The 21,988-nt window shown below is 41.5% G+C and overlaps 1 protein-coding gene across 2 annotated transcripts in view; it reads right to left on the bottom strand.

Moving 5' to 3' along the window:
- Positions 1-21,988, bottom strand: part of ppil2 (peptidylprolyl isomerase (cyclophilin)-like 2) — a 462,593-nt gene that overhangs the window by 281,335 nt on the left and 159,270 nt on the right. For both annotated transcript variants that reach the window (XM_068055345.1, XM_068055344.1), the window contains exons 9-10: positions 11,574-11,649; positions 6,039-6,199 (exon numbers count right to left, since the gene is read on the bottom strand). In XM_068055345.1, coding sequence (XP_067911446.1) covers positions 6,039-6,199; positions 11,574-11,649 — 237 coding nt within the window. The remainder of the gene's footprint in view (positions 1-6,038; positions 6,200-11,573; positions 11,650-21,988) is intronic.

Genomic DNA, 21,988 nt, shown 5'->3' with positions numbered 1-21,988 from the left:
AGACACAGGGAGGGTGTCCTACTGAAGTCTGCTAACAATGTTCCCTCAAATTTCTCTATGCTGTGCGCAGCCTGCTTGTTGCACTCATGCACGCACCTTAAAAGGAATGTTGGTTGGGTGCAGCCTGTTTTCCCTGCGCAGCACGTTCCGCATTGCTGCACAGCTGCAAGGAGGTTGAGAAATTGTGGACAGAGCTTCCGATATCTCCAACGGAGCTTCATTCAGCAACCTAGAATGGATTCCGTTTGGACCAGGTGACTTGTTAACTTGCAATGATGCCAACTTATTTAGCACCTTCTTTCTACTACTTTTATCCTATTCAATGTCTCTATTTCCCTCTCCTATACTGAAACATTAACTTCATCCTCTTCTTTTGTGAAGGTAGCTGCAAAGTACCTAGTCACGCCCTCTGCCTCCACAAGATGATTTTCTTTTGTATCCCGAATTGGCCCCACCATTCCTTTAACTATCCTTCTACATTTAATGTTTATAATAGATTTTTGAATCCCGTTTTATGTTACCTTGTTATCTTTGTCCGCCGCCCACCTGTGCTGGATCCCTTCTCAAATCACTGAAATTGGCTCTCTTCTGGTTGAGTACTTTCATCTTTGATTTTTCTCTTTCCCTTTCCATAACTTCTTTGGCCTCCTTATCTCGAGAGACGATGGGTAAGCGCCTGGAGGTGGTCAGTGGTGTGTGGAGCAGCGCCTGGAGTGGCTATAAAGGCCAATTCTAGAGTGACAGGCTCTTCTACAGGTGCTGCAGAAAAATTTGATTGTCAGTTACACAGTTGGCTCTTCCCTTGCGCCTCTGTCTTTTTTCCTGCCAACTGCTAAGTCTCTTCGACTCGCCACACTTTAGCCCCGCCTTTATGGCTGCCCACCAGCTCTGGCGAACACTGGCAACTGACTCCCACGACTTGTGATCAATGTCACAGGATTTCATGTCGCGTTTGCAGACGTCTTTATAGCGGAGACATGGACGGCTGGTGGGTCTGATACCAGTGGCGAGCTCGCTGTACAATGTGTCTTTGGGGATCCTGCCATCTTCCATGTGGCTCACATGGCCAAGCCATCTCAAGCGCCGCTGACTCAGTAGTGTGTATAAGCTGGGGATGTTGGCCACCTCGAGGACTTCTGTGTTGGAGATACGGTCTTGCCACCTGATGCCAAGTATTCTCCGGAGGCAGCGAAGATGGAATGAATTGAGACGTCGCTCTTGGCTGACATACGTTGTCCAGGCCTCGTTGCCAGAGAGCAAGGTACTGAGGACACAGGCTTGATACACTCGGACTTTTGTGTTCCGTGTCAGTGCGCCATTTTCCCACACTCTCTTGGCCAGTCTGGACATAGCAGTGGAAGCCTTTCCCATGCGCTTGTTGATTTCTGCATCTAGAGAAAGGTTACTGGTGATAGTTGAGCCTAGGTAGGTGAACTCTTGAACCACTTCCAGAGCGTGGTCGCCAATATTGATGGATGGAGCATTTCTGACGTCCTGCCCCATGATGTTCGTTTTCTTGAGGCTGATGGTTAGGCCAAATTCATTGCAGACGTCTTTAAAGCCGCAAACCTGTCGATGAGACTCTGCAGGCACTCTTCAGCCCAAATTATACTGGTGTCACTATTACCCAGTTATTCTCATACTGCAACAAACTCCAACTTGCCCTACTTCATTCCCCAGAACTATATCCATCACTGCTGCCTTCCTCATTGGGCTAAAAACATACTTGTTAAGGAAGTTTTCCTGTACAAATTTTAGAAATTCTTTACCCTCCTTGCCCATGACTCTGTTTTGCCACAATCTATATTAAACTAATTGACCTCAGCTGAGGACTGCCCCCGCAACCCCCCCACTCACCACCCACATCGTGGTGGACAGGACCCTCAACCATCTCTGATCTATTTCACGTACTTCTGCTCTCACCCCTGCCCCTCCCTCAATCTTGATAGGATTCCCCTTGTCTTCACCTTCCACCCCACCAGCTTCCATATTCAATGGGTGGCACAGTGGCGCAGTGGCTAGCACCGCAGCCTCACAGCTCCAGCGACCCAGGTTCGGTTCTGGGTACTGGCTGTGCGGAGTTTGCAAGTTCTTCCTGTGACCGCGTGGGTTTCCTCCGGGTGCTCCAGTTTCCTCCCACATGCCAAAGACCTGCGGGTTGATAGGTAAATTGGCCATTGTAAAAATTGCCCCTAGTATAGGTAGGTGGTAGGAGAATTGAGGGAAGGTGGGGCTGAGAGGGAAAATGGGATTAATGTAGGGTTAGTATAAATGTGTGGTTGATGGTCAGCGCGGGCTGGTTGGGCCAAAGGGCCTGTTTCGGTGCTGTATGACTCAATGGATCATCACAGACCTTCCCTTTTGTTCTTCCTTCCCCATCCCTCTTTCACTTGGTCAAAACTTATTACAATTCTAACCTTTGCCAGTTCCTATTGAGAAGTTATCGACCTAAAATGTTAACTCTGTTTTTCTCTCCACAGATGCTGCCTGACCCGAATATTTTCAGCATTTCCTGTTTTTGTTGAAGCTAATTGAAGTTGCCTACTATCACTGCTCCATTATCTACATTTCTCTGAGTTTGCCTAGCTTTGCTACTGCCGCTATTAGGGAGTGTACAGTAAACATGCTGAAATGTAACAGCTCTTTTTCTATTCTTTAACTCTAACCAAATAGATTCAGTCTTTCAATCATTGAGTATACCGTCCCTCAGTAAAACTGTAACATTTATCCTTGATCAATATACCACCCCCCTATCATTTATCCTTCCCTGTCCATCCTGAATACATTGTAGCTAGGAATGCTTAGTTCCCATTGCTGCTCATTTTTAAGCCTGATCTCTGTTATAGCCACAATATCATAACCCTATGTGGCAATTTGCACCTACAGGCCCTCAACCTTATTCGTAACACTCCCTGGATTAACACACATACATTCCAACACTATGCTGGTCAGAAAAACAGTGCATGTGCTTGTTTCAAGTGCACTAACTCTAAATGCCAGCTTCTGTTTTAATATAGCTTTCAGCGCTGCCTAAATGCTGGCAAATGGAAACAAGACATCGCTGATCTGTATGACATCACACCAGAAATGGATGTTGTCAGAAAATTCCAGGAGCGTGTCAAGCTACATTAGTGAAAAATGTCAGGCCTGTAGTACAAAAGTAATAAACTTGCGGTTAATCAGCAACTGCATTTGGCAATAACTGTCTCCCATGCACCAGTGCATTGAAATGCTTAGAGCAATGTAATCATCTAGATTTGTATATTTATTAAACCATCAATATAAAGACTGGAAATGTCTGCAGCTGCTAGAGAACATGAAACAGTTTCTGAAGCACCTGTATCTATTTAAATGATGGCCAGGTCAAGCAGCAAATAGAGAGCCTGCTCCAGCTAACAAGTCAAACAGCTCCTGGGGTAGCATTTACCTGATCATTGGTAGAGACAAATTAAAGGCAAGGGACTAATGAAACATTTTTGTGAAACTCCATAAATATCAGGACTGTACTTGACTAGCATAACTAATGTAATCCAATTATTCAAAACAACTGCCAGATGCAAATCAAAGAATTACAGACCAGTCGATCAACGCTGCCAGTGTAGAAATGCTTGAATGCACTTCACTGGTTGCAATCAATGCTCATTAAATAACGCAGCATCCAAAAATGCTTGTGATGTGGTTTTAGAAACAATAAGTAATAGGGTACAAATCTACTGGAATTCTTTGAAGATATAGATGCATTTGATAATCAGGGGTATACAGTAGATAGCATCAACTTGGATTTTCATAGGCTTTTGCTAATGTTTTGTGCTTGAGACTTTTAAAGGCGATAAGGACAAATGCTATGAAGGCAAATTTGCTTGCTAGACTGAAAGTTAGTCTGGCAGCAGAAAGCGGATACTGATAATCATAGGAATAATGTCTTCAGGTAATGAGCAGCAGAGTTCCCCAGCACTTTTTTTTGGCCCACAATTTTAAAACAATTTGGGGAAGAGTACTTACAGCATACTAAACTTCCTGATGATACCAATCCAGAGTGGCCAGGTGACCTGTGTAGGGGAGATTCATAGTGTTCATGGTGATCTGGACAATTGAAGTAGACGGGCGAAGGAACTGCACTTAGAAATTAATGTGGATAAATTTAAATTGGCGCATACTGGAGCAGGGTTAAAAGGGAGTTGTATATCAGTTCTTCTCAGCAGTCTGGATTTGTCATACCACTATTCTACAATGCATTAACAAGAGGAATAGGCAGCAAGTGTTAACACAAGGCTCCTCATCTCCTACGTTGGGCACCCAACAATGCCGAAGTGTCCAAGATTATCCAGCAATTCCCGACCATCTATTTCACTTGGTTTTAATTGCCAATAAGAATTACTCGTGAAATACAGCACAAAGTGACTACTCTAAACAGATCGTAAATAGATCATGTGCATATTGATGGAAAAATGTATTCCTAGTAACTCATGAGTGGTAAGAGATGATCAGCTCTGCCTCTCATGATTTACATATCTCACATACATAGATACAGCTTGGAAAAGCTACCCATGCTGTATATGGTTTTATTTTTTCATTATGTTTCGGACTTTTAACATTATGCAGCAGACACACAGCACAATTGCTGATGTCACATCAGTTGTGTGGGATTATGAAGGAGATGGTATTGCGGGATCTGAAAGTAAAAGGAATCCTGTAACTGATTCTGCATTAAATACACATATAATGAAAACATTCAGCGGGTAACTGGGGAATATGGAAGGAAATCTCATGATTTCTGCATTCCACTGCTATGCATGCAATATTCTCTATTTAGTACCAGGAGTTGCAGTTGATACTTAGGGCGGCACAGATGGCGCAGTGGTTAGCACCGCAGCCTCACAGCTCCAGCGACCCGGGTTCAATTCTGGGTACTGCCTGTATGGAGTTTGCAAGTTCTCCCTGTGTCTGCGTGGGTTTTCTCCGGGTGCTCCGGTTTCCTCCCACATGCCAAAGACTTGCAGGTTGATATGTAAATTGGCCATTATAAATTGCCCCTAGTATAGGTAGGTGGTAGGGAAATATAGGGACAGGTGGGGATGTGGTAGGAATATGGAATTAGTGTAGGATTATTATAAATGGGTGGTTGATGGTCGGCACAGACACGGTGGGCCGAAGGGCCTGTTTCAGTGCTGTATTTCTAAACTAAACTTTGAGTAATCGACCACAAAGACCGTCTGGATATCTTGTTGTGGCAGGAATCTGGTGTTTTAATAAACAATTATAAAAGAAAATACCAGATATACATATCAGGTTTGTCAGCACCTGCAAAGAGAAACAGATGATTCACATTTTGGACAACTTTATCAGAACTTCGTTTTATTCCAGATGCTGTCAGACCTGCTGTGCATTCCCAGCATTATCTGATATTATTTCAGACTTTCAACAGTTTAAGTTTTATCTTTGCGACTTTAATAAATTATGTCTCCCTACCAGCACCTACTTGAAAAAAACAACTTTTGAGACCATCATAATTACTGATGCTCAACCGTCTAAAATGAACTCTGATTTAAAACAAAAACTGAAAAAAGCTACTCAACGACCTGTCTTAATATAACAGCTTCGACATAGTTTTATAATATATACTGCAAAGTTTTTCTAAGTATCATCAAGCAATTTGAAAGCAGTATCTAAATCTCAGAATAGAGCTCAACTATCAACCACTTCAGCTTTGCTTTCAGTTTAGTTGATGTGTACCCTTCAAGTTGATTGTGTAATCACTTTTGAGTATCCATTAATTTTACATATTTAAAATAGAAGTCAGCTGAACCTTTCAAGTAAATGACATTCAGAGACCCATTATTTTATATTTACTTAGACTAAACCATTAAAACATTAGCTGCATTTGTCAATTTAAGTTCTCCCTCAACAGTAATCCTTTGACATTCTCCCCAGATTCTCCAAAGAGCAGAAAAGTATCAGTCCTCACATTCAACATAGTGTTTTCATTGGCAAAAGATGTAAAGTCTTATCTTCATGTATTTATGGATACTTGAACTCACCGCATTTATTTTATCCACTTTCTTCTTTTCTGGTTCTTTCATGGTAGATGCCAGTATTTCATTGCCCTTATAGTCTCTGTACAGTTCACTCAAGGTCTCCCTCAGTTCCAGACTGGTGGTTTTGAGATGGTACGATGGGTCTGATTTTGCTTTCTCCTCATCTAGAAAACGGAGAGGGTATGAGTGAGAAATCCTAAAGGAAACTAGTATCATTCTTACGTAGTGCACAGAAAACCAGTGGGAGAAATGAAGCCAAAATGTCTCTTCTATTGAAGTATTCTATTCATTGAGAATTCACTGCTGTAATTAAGCTCAACCATTCAATAGCTGGATAACCTGAATAAATAACTAGGCTTCACAGGATAATGTGAAGCCTGTGGCAGTAGTGATGGTGCACGTCAGTGTCACCCCAATCTAGACAGCTGTCCGTTGTCCTTTAGCAATAAATAAACAGCCTTGCTGCCCAATCTTCCCCTAACCTAGAGATGCTAAATGATAGTGTAGCATGCTCCCACCCATTCTTTGGCAGCACAGCTGAGATTAATTAATTCACCACAGATAAGGGATTCAATTTTGAACCTTCCTGTTTTGCACTTACAGAAATCAGGGGAAACAAAGGTCTTGCTTCAACAAGATGATCAATATTAAGATGACGATATATTTATTGCAGGTCTCACAGCCTGCCTACAAGCATTTACAGAATGAAGTGCGATAGTAAAAGCACAGTGCATTCAGGTTATTTTGCTAAATTCCACCATTTCCTGATTAATATAGAGAAGCACAAACCTCCCTTTCAGTTAGCTCAAGAAGGTATGAGGCTACTGCCTGAACCACCTCTAGGACAGCTCCTATGCAGGGTTATGTGCTGAAAAATCAAACATCTTTAGTGGTAAAGAATACTTCAGGCTCACTCAAAAATCTTAGCTTAATTTGAACAATCAGGTTCAGATGACTGGCAAATTTCTGCCTGTGGCTACACAGGCTGACACACTGTATAGCTTTGCCTTGCTATGTGGTTGTATACTTTCAGAACATATTAAACACTGCACTTATTCTGGGATTTTGTAGTTAAAATACTTCCATACATGGGATTTTTTTTTGATCTAGGTAGTAAAACTGCTGGGCCATTTATCAAAAACGATAGAACATTTCCCTTGGGCTTGATTGGGCCAATAAATCGGTCTATAAAAATTTTTGGTCACTTAAATTGCACACTTTATCATGGAGGAGATCTTCTACATGAAAGAAATTTGAATGGATCTGGACCTGATTGTAGTAATACAGATACTTGCTAGTCTGTAATACTGCGTCACTTCAGAGAGAAAAACTGGCAAATTTTTATTTTATTTATTTATTTAGAGATACAGCACTGAAACAGGCCCTTCGGCCCACCGAGTCTGTGCCAACCAACAACCACCCATTTATACTAACCCTACAGTAATCCCATATTCCCTACCTACACTAGGGGCAATTTATAACAGCCAATTTACCTATGACCTGCAAGTCTTTGGATGTGGGAGGAAACCGGAGCACCCGGAGAAAACCCACGCAGACACAGGGAGAACTTGCAAACTCCACATAGGTAGTACCCAGAATCGAACCCGGGTCCCTGGAGCTGTGAGGCTGCGGTGCTAACCACTGCGCCGCCCCAATATCAACATGTGACCTGGACTGTTTAGATGCAAGGCCATTTCATGATACATTTTTAGTTTACAAGCAGTTGGACACTTACTTAAATAAGCCAAATGTTATCCCAAGGTTTTTATCTCACAATCACTTTTTAATTTAAAAAAGCTTCAATCTCCTTGATTTACTGGGAGTATATTATCAGTCTAATTCTCTGTACAGTCGAACCACAGCTTTCGTTCCACCCAATTAATTGCAAACAGTCCCAGCGTCTTTTAAATCTTGCACATCTATTTCCATTTTATTACATTCATGAAAGAATTGCATCTCTTTATAAACTGTTATATACAAGATATCAAACTTAAATAACTTTAAAAACAAATTGGCTCCACATAATCATTTGGTACAATTATCGCCTGCAAGAGTTCATCCTCAGCAATGACTTTGTATACGCTTCAAACTTTTCTGTTAGGTGTTCAACACTATAATTATCTCCTCACTGTGCCAATTATTTACAATTAAGTACCATGGAATGTGGAAGTCGGTGTTTGGCTCTGCAAATGACCATACAGTTATGTCTGGTCTTTTTTTCATACATTCCTATTGCTTTTCTGTAGAAAGTTGGGAGGAAGTGACATTCTGTTGCATCTCCTGGTTGCCAGTCACAGATCACCAGTCCAGCTTGTCAAGCGGATGCAGGGAAATGCGCTTTTAAATTTTTTTAGCACAATTTACAAATTATATTTAATTTTTATTTACCCCAGTTAGAACCCTCATTGAGGGGGAACTGATGGATAGCTTAATTCGCAGGAATCAGAGGGATGTAGGCTTAGCACTGAATCAAGAGATAGATAAAATGTTTTAGTCCGATGCTAATAACGAACTGAATAGGTGGACCGGATTGGCTTTAAGTTCGGGTTTTTACTTTTATAAATAGATTATTTGAAAGAAAAAGGAATAAAAGATTAGACAGGCACAGGGCATTAGGCCGACCGCTCATATGAAAGAGGAACACTAACATGGATTAGTTAGGCTAAATGGCATGTTTCTGCATTCTCATTTCTGTGTAATTGCATAGTAGTTGTAATTCAAGTTTTGGAAATGCAGCCCTTACTCAGCTATTCTGCCTCCTATTCCATCTACAAATACATAACGAAGGCTATCCCTTCCAACTTCCCCATCCCTTCTCCACCTTTGCTCATCACATTTATGTTCCTAGTTACAATCATCTGCACTTTCACCTCTTCCTTCATCCCACCCAACTGGCTTGCCCAATCCTCATCTTGTGCTGTCATACCCCTATTAGCTCCAATAACTTTACTTTCCCTATTTAAGAACAGAATGCGAACAACTTGGACTGCCTGATACTATACTGCAGAACACAAATTCATAAATAAATAAAAGTACTTAATCGTAGGTAGGTGGTGGGGAATATGGGATTACTGTAGGGTTAGTATGAATGGGTGGTTGTTGGTCGGCACAGACTCGGTGGGCCAAGGGGCCTGTTTCAGTGCTGTATCTCTAAATAAAATAAAATAAAATAAATTTCTGCTACCAGACAAATATAGCAGTGACATCATGCTTTCCTATGCCTTTAGGGTCACTATCAGCAAGAGGTTTTTGTCACTAAATAATCAACATCCAGTTGAGTTCAAGTCACAATTGTGTTTAGTGTTATTTGCAAGCTAAATCTTCAAAGAACGTTGAAGTCCTATAACGATAACTTTATTTTGTGAAATAAATTACACAGAATAATCATAACTGAAGACCTGCTTCTGTTACACCAGCTCAACCAAGTGTGGTAAATGGCAGAAGACTGGACTCTGCCACAGCTTCAATCATCCCCCAGTAATTCCTCTGACAAACTTTGACTCAGAGCTGAGAGAAACTTGTCAAGTACACACCAAATCTTAAGCCTGAGCTTGTAGTTAAAGATCCATATGGCCAGACCTGTTTCTGCAGACTATGGATTCACTTCATAAAGTGCTATTTTTCTCAGTTTATGGAGACAGTATTTACAGTGTGCTGTTATACTAAGGGACCTCCCATTAAACAACTGTGCTGGTGGAGTTAATGGCAACCTCTACTAGTAGAACGACATTGGATTGGGAGAAATATATTACTAAGAATTGAGGATTGGTTAAAGGTCAGAAAACAAGAGTAGGAATAAACGAGCCATTTTCAGGTTGGCAGGTTGTAACTAGTGAGGTACCACAAGGATCAGTGTTTGATGTTAATTGTGTACCAATTGTTTAATTATATGCAGGTGGAGGGTGTTAACTGGGGTCTTACTTGAGCACTTGTAAGGATACTCTAACTAAGACTGAGGGAGGTTTTGAGTGAGGAGCTACATATTTGTAAGCCTTTTACCCTATACAATAAATGTAAAACTGAGTAAAGATAGGCTCCAGCATTATCCTTCCACAACAAGCTTTCTGGAATTTAACACTTGGGACTTAGTTATTTACAACCTATATCAATGAAGGGCCAGTGTAATTTATTTTATTCGTTCATGGGATGCGGGCGTCACTGGCTAGGCCAGCATTTATTGCCCATCCCTAATTGCCCTCGAGAAGGTGGTGGTGAGCTACCTTCTTGAACCGCTGCAGTAATATATTCAAGTTTGCTGATGATACAAAGCTAGATGGGAAAATAAGCTGTAAGGAGGCCATAAAGGAGCTGTAAACAGATATAGACAGGTTAAGTGAGTGGACAAGAAGGTGGCAGATGGAGTACAATGTGTGAAAATGTAACATTATCTACTTTGTCATGAAGATTAGAGAAGCAGGATATTGTTTTAATAGGTAAGACACTATTAAATGTTGGTTATGTAGAGAAATTCTGGTGTCCTTGTACCCAAATTACAAAGTTAACATGCAAGTACAGCAAACGATTAGGAAGACAAATGGTATGCTAGCCTTTATTGCAAAGGGTTGGAGTACAAGAGTAAGGAAGTCTTGCTACAAACGTACAGAGCTTTGCTGAGACCACAGTTGGAGTACTGCATACAGTTTGGTCTCCTTACCTTGCTTTAAAGGGAGTGCAACAAAGGTTCACTAGACTGATTACTGGGATGAGCGGGTTGTCCTATGAGGAGAGATTGAGTAGAATGTGTCTATCTTCTCTGAAGCTTAGAAGAATGAGATGTGATCTCTTTGAAACGTATAAAATTCTTAGAAGTTAAAAAGGGCAGATGCTGAGAGGCTTTTTCCCTGGCTGGAAAATCTAGAACTAGGAATCTTAGTCCCAGGATAAGGGGATGGCCATTTCAGACTGAGATAAGGAGAAATTTCTTCATTCAGGGGTTGTAAATCTTTGAAGCTCTCTATCCCAGAGAGCAGTGGATGCTCAGCCATTGAGTAGATTGATGATTTAGATTGCTAGACTTTTCGACAATAAGGGAGTCAAGGGACATAAGGATAGAACAGGAAAGTGGAGTTGAGGGAGAAGATCATCTGTGATCTTACTAAATAGTGAAGTAGGCTCAATGGGCTATATAGCCTGCTCCTATTTTCTTTATTTTTCTAACATAGTTATTCTTTCTACAGAACTCAGATGTAGGAAAGACTAAGGAAATATTCTCTCTCCCAATCAGTGATACACCTGAGTGCTGTGAATTTCTGTTGTGAGACTATTTAATATTCAAAGGGATATGTATGATTGGAGGCGTTCTGTATATACCAGAACATAGAAGTGGTACCTTTATAATAGGTTCCATGAAGCCATGTGTCCCTATATTTGTACTGTGTATACGCTAGCATAAGATTTCACTTGCTAACAGGCCAGTATGTCCATTTAAGGGAATGTGTCCATAACGAAAAATGTTGTGTGAAAGATTTCTATAATCAAATGACACTACTTTAAATCCAACAATCATATAAAAGTCCATCAGTGTGAGAGATTCATTACCTGGATCAGGAACCTTCAAGTCATTTTTGACATGGAAAAAGTTTGAAACATTAAACTTGTCCACATTGGATGGATCCTGCAGACAAAACAGATCAGTGAAAGTTTACACTTCAGACCAAACAACATGACATAAACAGAACAGGAACTTTTGCTCGTGTATTTAATTAAAAAATAATTTAAGACTTTTAACCCCAGTAAGGAGGGGCACTCTGCAACCACATCTCATCCTACTGTACCTGCTAGAGAAAAAAGATTAATGCAGAAAAGATAACTTAGACAGGCTGTAATAAAACATTGCTGAAAGGAAGAATGCGTTGAGCCCCTCAGGCATTGGAGTGAACAAACAACTTGGAGCTGTTTTCTGCTCTTCTAAAGGTAAATATAGTTTTATGTTTCGGTATATATCCCATACCGAATTCTACTCTAAGCCCAGCAAAGGAGCAAATGGGAAACCTTAGCAGCTTAAATATGCAGTGCACCACCAGCCTCCGGAGCAGACAACAGATGGATTGAAGTAACAATTGCCAGAAATTGAAGAAGGAGCAAGGGGATAAAAGGGAGAAAGGCTTAGACAGAGGAATGTGGGACACAAGAAAAGGGCAAACGTAGGAGAGGCAAGGGAAGGGGAAAAAGAGAAAAAGAGAAAGGAAGAGAGATTGTGTGAGGGAAGAGAAGAATAAAAAAAGGAATAGAGAGGCACTGCAGAATACAATTCTAACTTTACTTAACACAAGAAACAAAGAAATGAGGAGTAGGCCATTCAGCCCCTTGAGCCTGCTCCACCATTCAATAAGCTCATGGCTGATCTGATTGTGGCCTTAACTCCACTTTCCTGCCTGTCTGCCATAATCCTAGACTCCCTTGTAGATCAAAAATCTGTCTCACTCAGCCTTGAATATATTCATTGACTCCGCCTCCGCTGCTCTCTGAGGACTTGACTGAAGTACATAAGATCCTGAGCGGTCTTGAAAAGGTGGGTGTGGAAAGTATGTTTCCTCTTGTGGGCAAGTCCAGAACTAGAGGCATTGTTTTAAAATTAGGGGTCATCCTTTTAGGACAGAGGTGAGGAGAATTTTTTGTCTCAGAGGGTTGTGCGACTTTGGAACTCTGCCTCAGAAGGTGGTGGAGGTGGAGTCATTGAATATTTTTAAGGCGGGGGTAGATCGATTCTGGTTAGGCAAGGGAATCAAAGGTTATTGGGGGTTGATGGGAGTGTGGAATTCGAAACACAAATGATCAGCCATGATCTTATTGAATGGCAAAGCAGGCTCGAGGGGCCGAATGGCTAATTCTGTTCCTAATTCCTATGCTTGTATATGTTCATATGACGAGAATTCCAAAGATTAATGACCCTCTGAAAGAAAAAATTCCTCATCTCAGTCTTAAATGGGAGACCCCCTATTTTGAAACTCTGCCCCTAGTTCTAGATGCTGCCATGAGGGGAAACATCCTCTCAGCATCTCCCCTGTCAAGCCCCCTCAGAATCTTATATTGCAATAAGATCACCTCTCATTCTTCTAAACTCCAATGAGTATCCGCCCAACCTGGTCTACTTTCCATATGAGACAACCACTTCATCCCAGGAATCAGCCGAGTGAACTTTCTCTGAACTTCTTCCAGTGCAAGTATATCCCACCTTAAGAGACCAAAACTGTACGCAGTAATCTCGGTGTGGTCTCACCAATGCCCTGTACATTGTAGCAAGAATTCCTTACTTTTATACTCTATCCCCCGTGCAATAAATGTCAACATTCCAATGGCCTTCCTAATTGCTTGCTGTACCTGCATGCTAACTTTTTATGATTCATGTACGAGGACACCCAGATCCTCCTGTACTGCAGCATTCTGCAGTCTCTCTCCATTTAAATAAATAGTTTGCTTTTCTATTCTTCCTGCCAAAGTGGACCACCTCACATTTTCCCACATTATACTGCATCTGACAAATTTTTGCACATTCGCTTCACCTATCTATAGCTCTATGCAGACACTTTGTGTCTTCCTCAGAACTTGCTTTCCTACCTATCTTTGTATTTGTATCGTCCTCAAATCTGGCTATAATACACTCTGTCCCTTCATCCAAGTCATTAATATAGATTGTAAATAGTTGAGGCCCCAGCACTGATCCCTGTGGCACTCCACTAGTTACAGTTTGCCAACCTGAAAATGTTTCATTTATCCCGACTTTCTGTTTCCTCTTAATTAGCCAATCCTCCATCCATACTAATACATTACCTCCAACACCATGAGCTCCTATCTTGTGTAGTAACCGTTTATGTGGCATCTCATCGAATGCCTTTTGAAAATCCAAATACACTACATCTACTGGTTCCCCTTTATCCACGCTGCTCGTTACATTCTCAAAGAACTCTAATAAATCTGTCAAACACAATTTCCTTTTCATAAAACCATGTTGACTCTGGCTGATGGTATTATGATTTTCTAAATGTCTTTCTACTACCTCCTAATAATGGATTCTAGCATTTTGCCAATGACAGATGTTAGGCTAACTGGCCTGTAGTTGCCTTCTTTCTGTCGCGAACCACCTCCTCCCCCCGCCCCCCCTTTCTTGAATAGAGGTGTTACATTTGCAATTTTCAAATCCGCTGGGGCCTTTCCAGAATCTAGGGAATTTTGGAAGATTACAACCAATGTATCCACTATCTCTGCGGCCACTTCTTTTAAGACCCTAGGATGCAGGCCATCAGGTCCAGGGGACCTGTCAGCCTTTAGTCCCATTAGTTTTTCTAGTAGTTTTAAGTAGACTGTTCAAAATAAAATAAGTCGAAGTCACATTGATGAACTAGATTTCAGAACAGTCAGAATATTTGTTCACTTCAAACTTGCAGCTCTTTGTCAGTATGCTATTTGTTTTTTCACTCGAGCTTTGAAAGGTTAAAGGCTTTTTTGGAGCTGAGTGGGGAAAATCTCAGTGCCCCCCACCCCCCCCATACTCTTTCCCTCGCATGACAGGCCTGATCTTCAAGTCCCAACATTGATTAGTGAGTCTGTCATAAAGGATCAACTGCATTCTGATATTCCATCAGCAAATTTGGCAGTCAATCTGGTCGGTTTCAAAATCTAATTGCTCTCAATCACCTAGTCTCTCAAATATCTTCCTAAAGAATTTCCACACTGCCAGCCTCCTTGGGTGTTCTGTTGCACAATTACAGCATCCTCTTGGAATTAACTCAACCAATATGCCTCTGACCCCTCCTTCCCCATACAGATAGAAGGGCTCCTCTACAGTCCCAAAAAACAGACATTTTCTCAACTGGCGATGAATTCAACAGGATGTGTGTGAATATTTCCATTTGATGTCGGCAGGTCCACCAGGCGTCGTAGTATAATAATAGCACGTCAGCTCAAATTCTGGACTATTACTCAGGGAAGATTTTTGGTTAAAATATGGCACCATCAAAAATTCAAAAGTGAATAAACGACCACAAGCTCATTCCAGCTATAATTAAAACACATGTTGCCATGGAGGTAACAAACACAGGTTCAGATCATAATAAATGACTTGAGCTTATCAACTCCTAGGTGAATTATTTTTGGCTGATTTTACTGTAGAAATAATGGTAAGACAAACAACACTCACTGTTATTAACATGTAAATGAGACAGCAAATAACAGCAACTGCACACATGCAGTTAAATGTGTAGATTAGGACACTGCTGTCTAAGATGCCTTGCTCCTCCAGACGTTGTGAGATAATGGTTCCTCACCTAGAGATTCGACATTGAAATACATTGAACAACATGAGATTGCTGTACCTATCTGATATTTATGAAGTAAGTTCCCCAGAATAAGTTAGGGCTTGACAATTTCAGTGTAGGTACCCTTTAATGGCGTAATAAGTCTTCATTATTGCTAAACAATCTCCTTTGCAATTTAAATTAACTTTTACAAGTGTAGAGTCTCATTCCTTCACATTTTAAATATTGAGGGCAGTACAGTGAAAGTTCACTAGATTAGTCCCTAAGATGAGAGGGTTGACCTATGGTGAGAGGCTGAGTAAATTGGGTCTATACTCTATGGAGTTCAGAAGAATGAGAGGTGATCTCATCGAAACATAGAAGATTCTGAAGGGGCTTGGTAGAGTAAACACTGAGAGGTTGTTTCCCATGGCTGGGGAATCTAGAACATGGGGGCACAGTCCCAGGATAAGGAGCCGATCAGTTAGGACTGAGGTAAGGAGAAATTTCTTCACTCAAAGGGTTGTGAATCTTAGGAATTTCTACCCCAGAGGGTTGTGGATGTTCCATCATTTAATATATTTAAGGGTGAGATAGACAGATTTTTCATCTTTCAGGGAATCGAGAGATATGGGGAGTGGGCAGGGAAGTGGAGTTGAGGCCGAGGATCAGCCATGATCGTATTGAATGGTGGAGCAGGCTTGAGGGGTCGATTCCTGTTCCTATTTCTTCTGGTCTTACGTTTTTATTTCCCATTTTTTGATCCAATCACATGCTCGACCATGACTTGTAGTTTAAACAATACTCATTCATGTGGGGCTTTCACAGGGCCTTCTGAAAGCCCAAACAAACTATATCATTTGCGCTTCCGCTATCTATTTCACTTTACATCCTCAAATTTCTTTGAGGTTCAGAAAGCAGCACATTCCCTTCCTAAATCTATACTGGCTTATTTATTAAGCTATTATACAGGCACTCCACCAATTCATAGATAGAGACAAACTATTTGCTCTGGTGGCTGAGTCAAGAACAAGGGGGCAGTACCTTAAAAATTACAGCTAAGCCATTTAGGTGTGATGTCAGAAAGTACTTTTTTACACAAAGAATAGTGGAAATCTGGAACACTCTCCTCCAAAACACTGTTGAGACAAGGTAAATTGAAAATTTCAATACGGAGATTAATAGATTCGTGTTGGGCAAGGGTACCAAGGGGTACGGAACAATGGTGGACAGATGGGGTTAAGAAATTGATCAGCTGTTACCTAATTGAATCCTGGTACAGGCTTGATGGACTAAATGGCCTACTGCTGTTCCTATGCAACTTGCTGCTTAGTATAGTATTATCCAGTATTGATGTAAGGATAATGAGCCTATAGTCACCTAGGTCAGAATTGTTCTATTTAAATATAGGCACTGTCTTTCATATATCCAAGACTTCAAAATAACAGGAGGGAAATAAATCAAACTGATGTCACACACCCTCGACTGAAGGTCTTGGGCTTGTGCCAAGAGCAGCAGCTGCTTTCCTTTTGAAGCTTGTTGTGCTTGGACAGAAATGAAGATCGCAACTATAAAAGTTGGAATGCGAACAGCGTAACTAGAGGAAGATCTGCAAACATGCTGTAACATTGGTTAATGCAGTGTCAAACTGGCCTTGCAGATGGGTGTTTCAAATGAAATTCAATTCTTGTATATTACCAGCTCATTGTATCTCATTAATCCACATCGATTAGTTTTAGCTTCTAAAAATTAGTGTACTTAATCCTAAAATCATACAGCACAGAAGGAGGCCATTTGATCCATTGTGCATGCACCAGATTTTTGAAAGAGCTATTCAATTAGTCCCACTCCCTGGCTCATTCTCCATACCCATGAAAATTATTCCCCTTCCAGTATTATTGAATCTGCTTCCATTATCCTTTCAGGCAGTGCATTCCAGATCATAACTTGTTGCATAAAAAAATTCTGCTCATTTCATCTCTAGTCCTTTTGCCACGTATCTTAATTCTGAGTCCAGTGATTACCAAACCTTCTGCCACTGGAAACAGTTTCTCCTTATTTGCCCTTCATGATTTTGAACACCTCTGTTAAATCTCCCTTTAACTTTCTCCACTCTAAGGAGAACCCCGTTTCTCCAGTCTCTCCATGTAACTGAAGTCCCATGCTAGTAACTCTCTTCTAAACTCTCTCCAAGGCCTTGACATCCTTCCTTACGTATGGTGCCCACAATACTCCAGCTGGGGCCTAAATGGCATAACTTCCTTGATTTTGTACTCTCTGCCTGTATCCATAAAGCCAATGATCTGATATGGCTTAACAGACTTTGCAACTTGTCTTACCTCCTTCAAAAATCTGTATATGAAAACACCCTCAGTTCCCACACCCACTTTAAAATTGTGCCATTTAGATTTTATTGCTTCTCATTCTACCTATCAAAATGCATCACTGAAGAAAGAACTTAAATTTATATAGTGACTTTCATGATCTCAGGATGTCCTGAAGTGCTTTACAGCCAACTAAGTACTTTTTGAAATGTAGTCACATTGTAATGTGGGAAATGTGGCACACAATTTGCACATAGCAAACTCCCACAAACAGCAATGTGATAACGACCAGATAATCGGTTTCAAATTTTGGCTGAGGGATTAATATTGGCTAGGACACCAGAGAGAGATCATTTTCGAAATAGTGCCATGGGGTCTTTTACGTCCACCTGAACAGGCATGTAGGGCCTTAGCTTAAGAAAGCTTTTTCCCAGGGTGGAAGAGTCAGTTACTAGGGAACATAGAGTATAAAAATTGGCAAGTCATGCTGCAGCTGCACAGAACTTTAGTTAGACAACACTTGGAATATTGCGTTCAATTCTGTCGCCACACTACCAGAAGGACGTGGAGGCTTTGGAGAGGGTACAGAAGAGGTTTACCAGGATGTTGCCTGGTCTGGAGGGTATTAGCTATGAGAAGAGGTTGGATAAACTCGGATTGTTTTCACTGGAACGACGGAGGTGGAGGGGTGACATGATAGAGGTTTACAAAGTTATGAGTGGCATGGACAGAGTGGATAGTCAGAAGCTTTTTCCCAGGGTGGAAGAGTCAGTTACTAGGGGACATAGGTTTCAGGTGCGAGGGGCAAAGTTTAGAGGGGATGTGCAAGGCAAGTTCTTTACACAGAGGGTGGTGAGTGCCTGGAACTTGCTGCCGGGGGAGGTGGTGGAAGCAGGTACGATAGCGTCGTTTAAGAGGCATCTTAACAAATACATGAATAGGATGGGAATAGAGGGATACGGACCCCAGAGGTGCAGAAGGTTTTAGTTTAGACAGGCATCAAGATCGGCGCAGGCTTGGAGGGCCGAATGGCCTGTTCCTGTGCTGTACTGTTCTTTGCTCTCTGACAGAGCAGCACTCCTCAGTACTACACAGGAGTGTTAGCTGGATTTTGTGCTCAAGTCTCTGGAGTAGGACTTGAACCCACAACTCAGGGATGAGCATGGAACCACAAAGGCACGGCAATCTCAATCAGAGTGGTCACCAGCACGGCTGGTGTGAGAAAGAAAAATGTTACACTAGTGCAGTAGGCGGTGTCTTTCTGAAGTTATGGATAATGATCAGTACAGTGACGGGTTTGTTCTAACTAAACATGAGCTGTGCTTTCCTTTCATTGGAAGCACTGAGATGATTTTGCCCGAGGGCAGTTGACAGCACACTTTAATGTAAGTGAAGTTGACTTTTGAGGAGTGTCACAAGAGGTTGTGGCTCTCTGTTTGAGCATGGCTTCCCAAGATCTTTTCAATAACAAAGGGAGCGAAGGATAGACCGAATAATTACAACCCGTCAGTCCAACTTCAGTAGTGGGCAAATTATTGGAAACTATTCTGAGAGACAGGATAAACTATCACTTAGAAAGGCACAGGTTAATCAAGAACAGTCAGCATGGAAGATCTTGCTTGATCAACTTGATCGAATTTTTTGAAGAAGTAACAGGGAAGATAAATGAGGGTAGTGCAGTTGATGTGGTCTACATGGATGTTAGCAAGGCTGTTGACAAGGTCCCACATGGCAGACTGGTTAAAAAAATAAAATCCCATGGGATCCAGGGAAATGCAGCAAGGTGGATACAAAATTGGCTCAGTGGCAGGCAACAAAGGGTAATTGTTGATAGCTGTTTTAGCGACTGGAGGGCTGTTTCCAATGACGTCCCGCAGGGCTGAGTACTGGGTCCCCTGCATTTTGTGGTGTATATTAACAATTTGGACGTAAATGTAGGGGGTATGATCAAAAAGTTTGCAGAGGACACAAAGATGGGTTATGTGGTAGATAGCGAGGAGCATAGTTGTAGGCTGCAGGAAGATATTGAATCAGATATCTGATTCTGGTCAGATGGGCAGAAAAGTGGCAAATGGAATTCAACTTGGAGAAGTGTGAGGTGATGCATTTGGGGAGGTAAAATAAGGCAAAGGCAATGGGAAAATACTGAGAAGTGTAGAGGAAGTAAGGGACCTTGGAGTGAATGTCCACAGATCCCTGAAGGTAGCAGGACAGATCAACAAGGTGGTTAAGAAGGCATATGGAATTCTTTCCTTTATTAGCTGAGGTATGGAATATAAGAGCAGGGAGGTTATGCTCGAACTGTATAACTCATTGGTTAGGTCACAACTTGAGTACTGTGTGCAGTTCTGGTCACCTCATTACAGAAAGGATGTAATTGCACTAGAGAGGGCACAAAGGAGATTTACGAGGATGTTGCCAGGACTGGAAAGATGTAGCTATGAGGAAAGATTGGATAGGCTGAGGGGATATCTGATTGAAATGTACAAATGTTTGAGGGGCCTGGATAGAGTAGAGGTGAAGGGTCTATTCACCTTAGCAGAGAGGTCAGTGACGAGGGGACATAGATTTAAAGTGATTGGTCAAAAAATTAAAGGGGAGATGAGGAAAAACTTTTTCACCCAGAGGTTGGCGATGGTCTGGAACTCACTAAAATAAAAGCAAAATACTGCGGATGCTGGAAATCTGAAATAAAAACAAGAAATGCTGGAACCACTCAGCAGGTCTGGCAGCATCTGTGGAAAGAGAAGCAGAGTTAATGTTTCGGGTCAGTGACCCTTCTTCGGAAGAAGGGTCCGAAGAAGGGTCACTGACCCGAAACGTTAACTCTGCTTCTCTTTCCACAGATGCTGCCAGACCTGCTGAGTGGTTCCAGCATTTCTTGTTTTTATGTCTGGAACTCACTGCCTGAAAGGGTAGTTGAGGCAGAGACCCTCAACTCATTCAAAAGGAGTCTGGATATGCACCTCAAATGCCTTAAGCTGCAGGGCTACGGACCAAATGCTGGAAGGTGGGATCAGAATAGGTGGATCGTTTTTCAGCCAGCACAGACACAATGAGCCAAGTGGCCTCTTTCTGTGCATTAAACTTTCTATGATTCTAACATAAAAGTACTAACATTGGGCAAACAGAAGGGGAGGTGGACTTTGCGAGAGAGAGCATAAAAGAGTAGCCTTAATTTGGTTTTCTTTGCTCCCTGTCCCCAGACAAATAAGGCTGCAGATCAACAAGAATGAGATGACAGAAGCAGGGAGATAATGATTTAGTCCTAGATATGCCATGAGTCAGTGAAGGTTTCAGCACAAGGAGTAGCACTGGGATTTGTTCACTGTCATCATATCGGCTGATTTACTATAATAATTTACAATAAGGTTCAAAGTGGCATAGACCACTTCAGCCAAAAAAATCTAGTACATTCAAAATGTCAGCTCAAGGAATTATACACTGGAGAGTTGAAGCTGGCAAGACTAATTGGCGAAATACCATTTTACTGTGGATCGGGGCCATTAACCATTTGGAGTTTCAAAGGCATTTTTTCTTTACTGAGAGACTCAAAACGAATTTGAAGAATGTACTGGAGGTGGTCAGATAACATTTTGCAACAGACAGTGATCATCATCTGACCTTTCTAAAGCAAGCTTAACAGAGCCAGGGTGGAAACCATGCCAGAGAAATTAGTTTTACATCAGGTGAAAGAATGAAGTTTTTGCTGACCTGCATTTCAAAAACTATTTAAACAGACAACTGTATGACAGAAATAAAAACAAGAAATGCTGGAAATACTCAGCAGGTCTGGCAGCATCTGTGGAGAGAGAATCAGAGTTAACGTTTCAGGTCAGTGAGCCTTCTTCAGAACTGACAAATATTAGAAATGTAAAAGGTTTTAAGCAAGTAAAGTAGGGGGTGGGGCAAGAGGTAACGAAAGAAAAGGTGTTGATAGGACAAGGTCACAGAGAATAACTGACCAGAACGTCATGGAACAAAGGCAAACAGTATGTTAATGGTGTGCTGAAAGACAAAGCTTTAGTACAGAGAGGGTGTAATTGACTGTAAAGCATAAAGCACTCCAAGCGCAAACATTAAAAAAAAACATTTTTTAAACAGAAACAGTGGGTAGGCACAGTCGAAACAAACTAACCAGAATTAAAATAAATAAAATAACCGAAGAAAAAAAATAACTAAACATCAAAAGGGGGAGGCCTGTCATGCTCTGAAATTATTGAATTCAATGTTCAGTCCAGCAGGCTGTAGCGTGCCTAATCGGTAAATGAGATGCTGTTCCTCGAGATTGCGTTGATGTTTGCTGGAACACTGCAGCAATCCCAGGACAGAGATGTGGGCATGAGAGCAGGGTGAGATCTTGAAATGGCAAGCAACCGGAAGCTCGGGGTCATGC

The sequence above is a fragment of the Heterodontus francisci genome, chromosome 23 (genome assembly GCF_036365525.1).
Source record: "Heterodontus francisci isolate sHetFra1 chromosome 23, sHetFra1.hap1, whole genome shotgun sequence".
NCBI classification, from domain to species: Eukaryota; Metazoa; Chordata; class Chondrichthyes; order Heterodontiformes; family Heterodontidae; genus Heterodontus; species Heterodontus francisci.
This window is presented reverse-complemented; position numbering and strand designations above follow the sequence as displayed.